This window comes from Rattus norvegicus, chromosome 10, assembly GCF_036323735.1.
Source record: "Rattus norvegicus strain BN/NHsdMcwi chromosome 10, GRCr8, whole genome shotgun sequence".
Classification (NCBI taxonomy): Eukaryota; Metazoa; Chordata; class Mammalia; order Rodentia; family Muridae; genus Rattus; species Rattus norvegicus.
The window spans coordinates 107,128,663-107,140,000 of NC_086028.1; the positions used below are offsets into that span (position 1 = coordinate 107,128,663).

Consider the following 11,338-nt stretch of genomic DNA (forward strand, 5'->3'; position numbering starts at 1 on the left):
CTGTGAGAACATTTGCATAACATGGTAGCTGTAAAGGTCCTGGCAGGATGTCTTCATAGTTGGCTTCTGTCAAGGAGGCCTTGTTCCTTCAGGTTTCATTGGCTTACACACTCACCTGCTTCTCTGTGGATTCACCTCATCGCCACAGAGCTGGATAACCCCAGCTTCCGGCCTTCAGTGGCCCAGATGGCTACACTCCATCTTCTCTAAGGACATTGTTACTATGTATCTTGAACCTCAGAAATTTTTTTCTTTTAATGTATGTCTTTTTTTTAATTTGAACTTTAGATTTATTTATTTGTTACTTATATGAGTACACTGTAGCTGTCTTCTGACACACAAGAAGAGGACATTAGATCCCATTACAGATAGTTGTGAGCCACCATGTGGTTGCTGGGAATTGAATTCAGGACCTTTGGAAGAACAGACAGTGCTCTTAACCGCTGAGCCATCTCTCCAGTCCCAGAAATTGTTAAAATGTTTTAAATCACTAGTAAAAAAAAAAAAACTTAGAATATCTGAGCTTTACCTTATTTCAGTTTTTGTGTTGTTTAATTCCTCATATTGTCTAGTTTCCTAAGCAGCAGGACCAGAAAAAAGACCTGTACTTGAGCCTTTGTAATGCCACCAATGTGGTGGGGTTTTTTTTGGTTTGTTTGGTTTTTGGGTTTTTGTTTTGTTTTTGTTTTTTGTTTTGTTTTGTTTTGTTTTGTTTTTTGGAAAGAGTGACAAGGACTTCATCTCTAGAGAAGTGCCTGTCCACAGTTCTAACAAACCTCTGACACTTACCAGGAGAACATGAGAGAGTGTTGTCTTTTAGTACTTCCACTTTATCTTGTTGAGACAAGGTCTTACTCTCTAACTCTGGAACTCTCTCTCGGTGTAGTTCCAAGTTGGTCAACATATTCCAGCAATATTGTTTCAGCCTCTGAAGAACTGGGATGATAGACATTAGTCATGACACCCAGCATGACTGCTTTCTTTCTCTTGCATTTCCTCTCTGGGAAGAAATCCTTTCCAAAGGTGACACAGGACAAAGCTTAGCTTTGTGGTAAACATCATGAAGCAGACAAGGAGACAAGTGGAGAAAAGAAAAGCTGTGATGTACCTGGATCTAGAAAGAGATACCATGACTCTGTCCAGAGAGGAGCAAGTATCCACTTTATTGAGAAATATTTCCTTAAATAACTGTTTTTACTTCTCTGTTACTGAAATACCTTTCTCCTTGCTAATCCGTTGAAACAATGCTGGTTGTGTTCAACATAATTGGAGATATCTTTGGCATTTTCTTCCCATAGTTTCACAACTTGTAGGATACTTTGTACAAAATATGTAGTTTACAGAAAAATATGAATATAGATTACTTATTAATCTCAAAATGTAGTAAACAGCATAGCAAAAACTTTATCAAATCCATGTCCTACCCAAATAGGACAGACCTGTTGTACACAATCTGTGCAGTGGCAGCATTTTTTTAATAAGTTGGGGCTTTTACATTAAAATGTTTACAAAAGGCCCCCCTTGTAGTATCAGTAATGCTAGACTATCTGATTATCATTGCTTCTGAAATTTCCTTGAACATCTATTCACTACACACATTTTATCAGCCATATAAAAGCGGAAAAAAGTTGCACAACAATCATGATTAAAAAGTAACATCCATAATTTCATATTATCAGGAGTAGAGCAGAATACTAATTTTTCCCTTTGCACACACAAGTCTAGAACAAGAGCTTCATGCACATCCACACAAAAGTGTCAATCACAGCGCACTGGGCATTCATACCACATTGGTGGCATAGGCATTCCAAAGGAAGCAGCGTTGTTGCTGTTAAAAGATAGAGACTGTGTTTCTTGAGTTTGGAAAAGTCTGTCTCCAGACTCTCCCAGAGAGCCAGTCCACTTTTAAAATTTTGAGGCAGAGTCTCAAAATTGCCCAGGCTGGGCTAGAACTCACTCTGTAGCTCAGATGGGTCTTGAGCTTGTGATCCTCCTGCCTCAGCCTCTTGAGTAGCTGGGATTACAGGCCGCTGCCACCAATTCCAGTCTCTAAGAAATTTTGCAGCTGTTCCTGGCACAGTTTCTGGGTGGACTCTGGGGTGGGCGGATGGTCCTGACTTTTCGGAAGCTGTTCCTCTTATGGCTGGAGTTGGCAGTGAGGGAGTAGGAGCGGCCATGCATCATCCTGGTATTCAGGCCGTTGGCCATAGAGAAGGACTTAAGGTGGCTTCTTAAGGCAACAGGGAGAGGGAGCTTGTCTACCAGGTGCACAGGTGTGCAGGATACCACAGCACGGCAGCAGAGGTCTTGCAAACTCAGTACTTGGAAAAGAAAAGAGAACTGCTTACTTTATGTTTCCTATGATTAGGGATGGCTACAAGGGGGAAGAAGCCTCACATCTGATTGCCTCCCTCTAGGAACTAGGAACCTCAAACAGGAAAAATCTTATCATGAGCTTTCTTCCAAATCTGTAAAAGTTATTCCTTTCAAATATATTTGATTGTTGAAGTGAACATTTATTTAGTGCACACACACGTGTTATAACTATACATATGGAGATTAAAAGCCCTCCATGAAGGTTTCAGAGATCAAACTCAGGTTGAGACATTGACAGCAAGTACCCTTACCCACTGACCCATCTCATAACCCTTACATACATTTGATTTCTGAGAATGGCCACAGAAGCCTTGAGATAGGCCCTAGGAGGCAGACAATTATGCAGGATATAGAGCCACCTCACATCTGATGGGGCTAAAGGAAACTTATACTGGCCCTCCTATCATACCTTTGCTTGGCCTCCAGAGACGGTCCATCCCATGCCGCAGCAGCACTATCCTTGCCAGCTCCGTGAAGGACTCTGTAATGTTGAAGTTGCACAGAGGGCTAACTTCAAAGAAGGTGACACCCAGGCGCTCAGCGTAGGCCTGGGCCTGCTCGGTGGGTACCTGCCGCTTGAATGCCAGGTGTAGCCGGTTTCCCACCAAGATTTTAGGAACCCCAGGGGCATGCTAGAGCATGAGAAAAGCAAGGAAAATGGGTTGAGTGGTATGGCCCTGCAAATTCATGCCCACCCAGAACCTCCGAATGGTACTTTATTTCATAATATGGTCTAGTAACGTAAGATGAACTGACTTACTGAATTGGAGGGGGAGTTATTCTAAAGACTGGTGTCTTCATAAGGCGAGGAGAGGACACAGAGGGGGCACAGGGAAATGTCGCATGACAACGATGGCAATAGAATGAAGTGACTGTCAAAGATAGCTACCACTATCTTTGGGTCATCTACCACTATCGCTGGGACAGGCAGGAAGAGCACAGCCCTGAAATCAACTTCTGTCCTTGAACTTGAAGAAAATCAATGTTGTTTTAAAACACTCGACCTGTGGCCCTTTATTAGGAAAGGCACAAGACTCTAATCATCGCGCCTGATGCTCCCCATTAGGTCTCCAGGAATAGCTGGGCAAGCAGTCGTCCCATCCCTGCCCACCCAACATCCCACCAAATGGGGGAGGGGCAAGCAGAAGAACCCACACGCCTGAGCAGAGGCACAGCAGAGCCCAGTTTCCTGAGCCTTGAAGGTCCTGTGGTCATGCTGCTGGGTCCACCCATGAGGAAAAGCATCCTCTCTACTGTTGAACCACTGGCCAACAGCCACGTGGCTCAATCCCTGGTCAATATCATGTATCGTACCTCATCAATCTCCTTAATCCACCGATTAATGCCATCAAAGGACCATCGGTTGGCAATGTCATAGACCAGGATCACACCCTGGGGGAGAAGTCACAAAGGTCAGCACATGAAAGCAAGCTTGATCCAGAGACTTGGCGAGACATAACTAACCAATCGTTATTTTTAAAAATCAAAGCCAACATCTCATTGTATAGATGAGGCCGGCCTGGAGCCCAGTTAGATCCATCTGCCTTTCTCTCTCTCAAGTGCTGGGATTAAAGTCTTGCACCACTATGTCTGGTCCCTAACTAATCATTTTACTTATCTCCACAAAAGCATGAAATGTTGACTTATCTGTTCTCTGTGGGAGCTACATTATTATTTCCAATGATGTTTCATGCACTCGCTGATAGATTCTCAACTATCAGATTGAGCTGGAGGCTGGCACTCATCCACAAGCTGCTCCGGGGCATAGGATGTGGGGACATTGCCACCTAATGCAGAGTGAGTCCCCCTCTCCATAGAGTGGACACATGGACATGCGTACACATATTCAAGAAGCTCAAGTACACATATGCACATGCACGTACACACACATGCAGGCACTCACGGGAATGCATGCCCACACACAGCATCCAGGATGCTGAGAGAACGTAAGCCACCAGGTTACAGTGTGTGATTACACCCACGACAGTTTATATACACGCTTAACTGCCTCACCCTCCAGCTAGCCATAAGGGAGATTGCTAAGTAAAAACTTATAAACTTATTCTTCAAAATCAACTTGCTCCCAGGTGTGGGATGCTGTTTACCTGTGCACCTCTGGAGTACGAGCGGAATATGGTACAAAATCTCCCTTGCCCGGAGGTGTCCCTGAAAAAGATGTTGGAGACTGTTAAGCGGGAATTGGTGTTTCTTCCCAATAACTACCTTCTCACTTTGGAGCCATGGCCTCATTTTACAGCCTTAGAGTTGGTGGCCCTCACCTCCCAGTCCATGACAAAGCCACAAAGCCATCCTGAATCTTCTGGTGTGATCCACATATCCTTCTGGGCTCGTTGTTGTTGTTTTGTGTGTGTGTGTGTGGTGTGTGTGTGGTGTGTGTGTGGTATGTATGTATGTGTGTGTGGTGTGTGTGTGGTGTGTGTGTGTGGTATGTGTGTATGTGTGTGTGGTGTGTGTGTGTAGTGTGTGTGTGGCGTGTGTGTGTGTGTGGTGTGTGTGGCATGTGTGTGTGTGGTGTGTGTGTGTGTGGTGTGTGTGGTGTGTGTGTGGTGTGTGGTGTGTGTGTGTGTGGTGTGTGTGTGGTGTGTGTGATGTGTGTATGTGTGTGTGTGATGTGTGTATGTGTGTGTATGTGGTGTGTGTGTGTGTGGTGTGTGTGTGTGATGTGTGTATGTGTGTGTATGTGGTGTGTGTGTGTGTGGTGTGTGTGTGGTGTGTATGTGTGTGTGTGTGTGTGTGTGTGGTCATGTGTACATGTGTGCATGCAAGTGTACATGTGCTACCATGCCTAGCTTTTTTTTTTTTATGTTTTGGGTTTTTTGTTTTGTTTTGTCATTTTTGAGACAGGGTCTCTCTGTATAACCCTGAATGTCCTGGAACTCGTTCTGTAGACCAGGCTGGCTTCGAACTCAGAAATCTACCTGCCCCTGCCTCCAAAGTGCTGGGAATAAAGGCATGCACTATCACACCTGACTCCCAAGCCTAGCTTTAATATTTACTTACAAAAGTCTTTGTTTTTATTTATGTGCGTCTGTGTGTCTATGTGAGTTTTCAGGCACTGCGTGTGTGCTACAGAGGCCAAAAGAGGGTGTCAGGTTCTCTGGAACTGAGTTACTGGTAACCTTGAACCTTGTGTGGTGCTGGAGACCAAACCCAGGTTCTCTGGAAGAGCACCAAGTGCTCTTAATACTAACCTATCTCTCCGAGCCCTAATATTTAAAAGTCAAACTAGAGCCAGGCAATGGTGGCACACGCCTTTAATCCCAGCGCTCAAAAGGCAGAAGCAGGATGATCTCTGCGTTTGAGGTCAGCCTGGTCTACAGGGTGAGTTCCAGGACAGCCAGGGCTACACAGAGAAACCCTGTCTTAAAACAAAAACAAACAGACAAAAACCAGAATATTTTTCCAATGATAGGGAAGATCCTTCCTTGTCATCCAGTTGCATCATAAACAGATCCTCCAGATATGCCCCTAAGTTGATCAACACAAGGAACTGGCAGGACTTCTGCTCTGCAGATGATGACACACAGGAGTATGGTACTCAGAAGGCTAGATCAGCATGACAAGAAACTCCCAGGGAAAAGGAAGGTTCCCAGGGTGGGTTCCCGGCATTGCACGATGATGGTGGTAACTCTCTGGAGGGTAGATTGATATACAATCTGCCCATACTGTTAACACACACACTTCGGCATTACTCTTGGGAATGAAGAGTTTTCCCCACCATGTATACCAGGCATGTCTTCACAATGCCCATGGAATGGATATTTGTTTGTCGTAAATCATCTCTGCTTGGTAACTAACTCAACCCATGAGAGGAGTGCTGCAACTCAGGAAGGGCAGCCTGAGCCGGAGGCACTGACTTTTGTCACAGACACGGGAAGGACCATCCCACCGTTCTGAGAAGTGAAGTAATCAAAGATTTCAAAACCACAGGAAGCCATTAGAAAGTCTGTGGCAAGACAGTACCATGGAGTTGTATCTGCTGACCTTGCATGATGCTGTTAATCACATAGGCCCATGAGAGCCCTGCACATAGCCACAGCGCCCTCCACAGACATGGGAGGATGCTGGCGGAAGCCTGGCCTTGGATGTTAGGAAACTCAAGTGGAAGTGTTGACTGCACAGGGGTCAGTGTGGATACAGCAACTGATACCACCTGAGAGAGGCCTCACATCATACAGGGATTGCGTTTTGGTTTTGTTTGAAATTTTATTTATTTTTATTTTATGTATATGGATTTCTGCCTGCAATTGTGTCTGTGTACCACATGTGTGCAGTGCTCACTGAGGCCAGAAGAGGGCATCAGATCCTCTGGAACTAACGGTTGTGAGCCACCATGTAGGTTCTGGGAATCAAACCCAGATCTACTGGAAGAGAAGTCAGTATTCCTAACCACTGGGCTACCTCTCCAGTTCCTGGGATTGTTTTTGAGCATTTGAGAGTTTCTGAGGCCTCTGGAACAGTAAAATGGGCCTGGCTTCCTTAAAAAAAAAAAAAGTCATCAGGAGCTGGAGACCCAGGAGAGACCAATTCCACAATGAAGTTAGGCCATGCACACAGCTACAGACTCAGCATCTTTGGGCAGAGCCAGCAGAGCTAGAGTCACAACCTCAGAGGTATCTCCCCACAGGTCAAGGGGGCTCCGGAGGGAGAATGAGCGCCTAATTCCCAGGCTTAGGGCAGGCGTAGAAGCCAGAGCAGAGGGAGTGGTAGCCTAGGTGGTCAACAAACCCTCTGCCCTTGGCACTAGGGCACTCTGAGCTCCACGTGGTACAGTGAGAACTAGAGGTGGGAGAACTGGGCTGTCCTGGTCACTCTACCTCTACCAACACCAGGTGAAGTGAAACAGGAAGCAGGACAATGAGGTGTCGTCTATCAACAAAGGCTCTTTCTTGGACACAGCTCAGCCCTGGGTACACATCCCCTTGAACAATGGGGTAATGGGCTTCAGTGGACCCAGACAACTGTGTCAACACCTTTTGAGGAAAGCCACCCGCTCAAGCTGGCGCCAAGGGGCATGGCTCCAGGGCCATGGCAGGACATCCTGACTAGAATAGCCCCCGCCCAACTCACCAAAGCTGCAGTTTCACCCTTCGGCCATCTAGCAGGATGGTGGTCGTCTTGTGATCAATTCCTGCAAAAGGGTTGAGGACACTTTAGGTTTTGGGCTGGATGTATCACCCATAACAGAACTGTGAAGCACGTGAAACTCTTGCGCTGATAGAGAAACAGGTTTCCCACTGCTTTGCTCCAAGTTGACAAGCAGTCATGTGAGACCCTGAATATGTATCTCTGAAGATTCCCTTGGACGCCAGACTCACCCACCAGGGGATAACCACTCAGATTCAAGCACTGTGGCATCCACGTTGGCTGCATCAGCTCAGTGTGTCCCAACTGGTTATGCTGGGCCTTCCTTATCCCCTACTGCTGTCTCGAAGATGGGCTCTGACCCAGTGGGCCTGCGCTCATCCCACAATGCTGACTTGGACTTCCATTCTCAAGATCTACACTAAGTCTTCACAGAGCTGTGTATGGCCTGGTGGCTGATGGATTTGCTGTAGTGCTGTAGCCATTTGGGCTTCGTATTCTTTATCTGTCCCTCCTCACCTCTGCCCTCTGTTCTAACCACCCCACACCACACACGAAAGCTCATCTCAGCTATGTCGGAGGGAACAAAGTTAAAATAGCAGCTCTGGCGGCAGCAGTGTGTCTCATGTAGTCCAGGCTAGCTTCATATGTTCCTTAGCTTGCCTTGAACTCCTGATCTTCTTGCTTCCCAAGTGTTGAAATTATAGACATGTCCCACCATAGCCACAAAATTGTTTTGGTTTTTTTGTTCGCTTGCTTTTTGAGTCTTAGTGTGTTGCCCAGGCTAACTTCGAATTTACAGCAACTCCTACCTCTGCTTTCTGTGACTCTAAGCATGTGTCTAACCACATTTTAACTTTTATTAATCATCACTTTACTATATTTCTCCAAATTTCTAGTAACATTCTTGTGTTCTTGATTTCTGAGTTTGCAGACTTAACTGACTTCCCACTGTGAGAAGTAAAAATGTAATCTTCTCCACGCCTCTAGCTATAATTCTGTCTCTTCTCATGCATTTGCACATTGACAAACATGTCCCCTAGAACAGTTAGGCTGTTAGGCTAGCGCTAGACCAGTGAAGCAGTCCACACTCTACTGTGCTATTCTTCATGCACGAGCTTTTGAGTTTTTGCTTATTTTTTATTTTCATTTATGTATGTGTCTGTATGAATGTCTCCTCACCCACAAAGACCAGAAAAGAGGTGGAAGGTTGAGAACAGCCTAATGTGGATGTAGGAACCGAACATGGATTCCTTAGAAGTCTTCTGAAAGAGCACCACGTATTCTTAACTGTGTCATCTCTTCGGCCTGAAACCTTTGCTTGACCTAGAGTTAAACAATGTCTCTGGATCAGTGAGATGACTTTCCACACAGGCCCTGGGTCTGATACCTGGATCTGATGTTCATACACACACATACTCAACTTCCTGCTTACTTATATCAGTCATCAGAATCTTCCTGCTTGGCCTAGGCTAGGAGCCTCGCTGAGTTTGGAGTTCTTTATGACTTCCTTGGATCTTCCTTGAGAAGGATGCGCAGAAAGTAAATGTGGAGCTGTTGGGAATATCCTTAGTTTGTCCTTACTCATCTTTGAACTCGGTAGGGATTTGAATTAGGTAAGGAATACTTTCCTTTCAGAAGTATGTTTCTGCTGATGTACAGATGTCAAACTGGTCCTCCATTCTTCAAACACAATCTGATTTCCTCTCAGCCAGAGTGCAAGACTGATCTCTCCTCCAGCACTTGGTAACTTCACACTTGTGCTTAGAGGGAAGTTTATCATGTTGACTGTTCTATGGGTTATTTTAATCGCAGGCTACAGATCTTTCCACTCTGAGAAGCATTCTGGTTATTTTTAATTTTTTTTTTAATTTTATGTCTGTGTGTGTTTTGCCTGTGCACCACACACATGCAGTACCTATGGAAACCAGAAGAGGGCATTAGATCCTCTGGAACTCAAGTTCCAGCTGGTTGTGAGCTGCCAGGTGAGTGAGGGAAATTGAACCCAGGACCTCTGGAAAAGCAGCCAGTTCTCTTAACTGCCCCAGAAACATTCTGTTTTTTGAGTCATTGTTTTTTGAGACAGGGTCTAAGGTTGCTCTGGCTAAACTCAAATTCAAAATGTAGTCAAGGGTGATCTTGAACTCCCAATCCTCCTGCCTCTATCCTCCACGTGCTGGGATTGCAGACTTCTGCCATGCTTGAATTAAGAAGCTTTCTTGGACTGTGTATCTGTATTTTCCTTCTGGAATATCATCAAGAAGATGCTAAACACTGTGAACTTGTCCAATAATTTTTTTCTTATTTTTCACATTCCCCCCCTCTTGTTCTCAGTCTTTCTCAAATTTTCAGTTTTATCATCTATCTTTCCTTTGAGATAGTTTTCTTTCCAGCTACTACTGTTTTCAGTTTCCAATATCTGTCTTGATTTTTATTGGACACAAGAGAAAAGCCAGATACCTACGAGTTCTGGCAAAAGACTGAAGAGAGGGACACACTACTTGTTACATGGTCTATGTGCCGCCATCACTGACAACATCCACCAAGTTTAGAGGCCCTGGATCGGCTTCCTCCCTAGGTGGGATACAGGAAACATGAGAGGCAGCACAACACCCAGGCTTCCTGGGATCCAGCCACTTCTGGATCAGACCTGACTTGCTTGGTGGATACATGATGTAGGAATATCTTTTTTGGTTTAAACTACTTTAGAGTTAACTTTTCTGTTCACCAAAAATGTTCAGGGCACAATTCCTGGAAGGAGGAAAGGAAAGAAGAAGATATGGGGAGAGAGAGAGAAAGAAGGGGAGGAGTGTGGGGAGGAAGGAATGGGAGGAAACTCCTAAGCTGGGAAAACCACCAAAGATACACTGGAAGATTCCCTACATAAAAGTCCACTGACCTCCATAAACAAGAATTTAGAAGAAAATCTGTCTAGGGGGCCGGGAGGTGGCTCAGCACTTCAGAGTGTCTGTTTTAAGTCTGGCTCCAGGATATCTAACAATCTCTTTGTTTCTGGCTTTTGTTTGCTTGCTTGCTTGTTTTGCGGTTTTGTTTTGAGATTGGGTAGTTCTGGATGGCATAGAACTTGCAGGCCAGGTTTGGCCTTGGACACGCAAAGATCCACCTGCTCTGACTCCTCGAATGCTGCGTAAAGGTGTGTACCGTCACAGTTAACCTCTGACGCCCTCTTCTGGTCTCTGTGGGCATCCACACTTGTGTACACATCCACCCACATCCACATAAGTAACATTTTTTTTTCTTTTTTTTTTCGGAGCTGGGGACCGAACCCAGGGCCTTGCGCTTGCTAAGCAAGCGCTCTACCACTGAGCTAAATCCCCAACCCCATAAGTAACATTTGAAATAAGAAACTTTACTACAACAACAAAAACCATTTAACCCAGACTTCCATTATTAGGTTTGCCTGAACAACCTGCTCCCAGATGACCAGTTCTCAAAGGGCAGGGGACAGCAGGCTTGACCCCAGAGCTCTGAGGACCGTGAGTGACTTTCCCAGCATCTGCGTTCTGGGGAGGAGGTCCCCATGGACCCTGCACTTCCTCTAAGGCAGTGAGTGATTTGCTCTTTCTTCAGAGTTATTTTATCCTCACTCTGGATGCTGTCTGTTTTTCCCACCCTCTCCGTAGCTAGGACAGGGCTAGGTCGAGCAGGACAGGGCTAGGTTGAGTACTTTCTCAGAATACTGTGGTTATTCATAACGGAAACACCATAATGCTGCTTCTGAATAACTGAAATCTACATCTCACAGCTCTGGAGAAGGGAGCAGAAGATCAAGTACCAGGGGACTCAGGTCTGGAACGTGTGGCCTCCTGGTTCCCAGCGGTAGTGTCTCTCAGCC

The 11,338-nt window shown here is 45.5% G+C and overlaps 1 protein-coding gene across 1 annotated transcript in view; it reads right to left on the reverse strand.

The window, feature by feature from the left end:
* Window positions 1-1,138: 1,138 nt before the first annotated feature.
* The window catches only part of Rab40b (Rab40b, member RAS oncogene family), a 27,575-nt gene continuing 17,375 nt past the window's right edge, over window positions 1,139-11,338 (reverse strand). Inside the window, 5 exon segments of the mRNA NM_001107076.1 lie at window positions 1,139-2,321; window positions 2,786-3,008; window positions 3,691-3,768; window positions 4,482-4,542; window positions 7,468-7,528. Of these exon segments, the coding sequence (NP_001100546.1) occupies window positions 2,050-2,321; window positions 2,786-3,008; window positions 3,691-3,768; window positions 4,482-4,542; window positions 7,468-7,528 (695 nt within the window). The 3' untranslated portion in view covers window positions 1,139-2,049.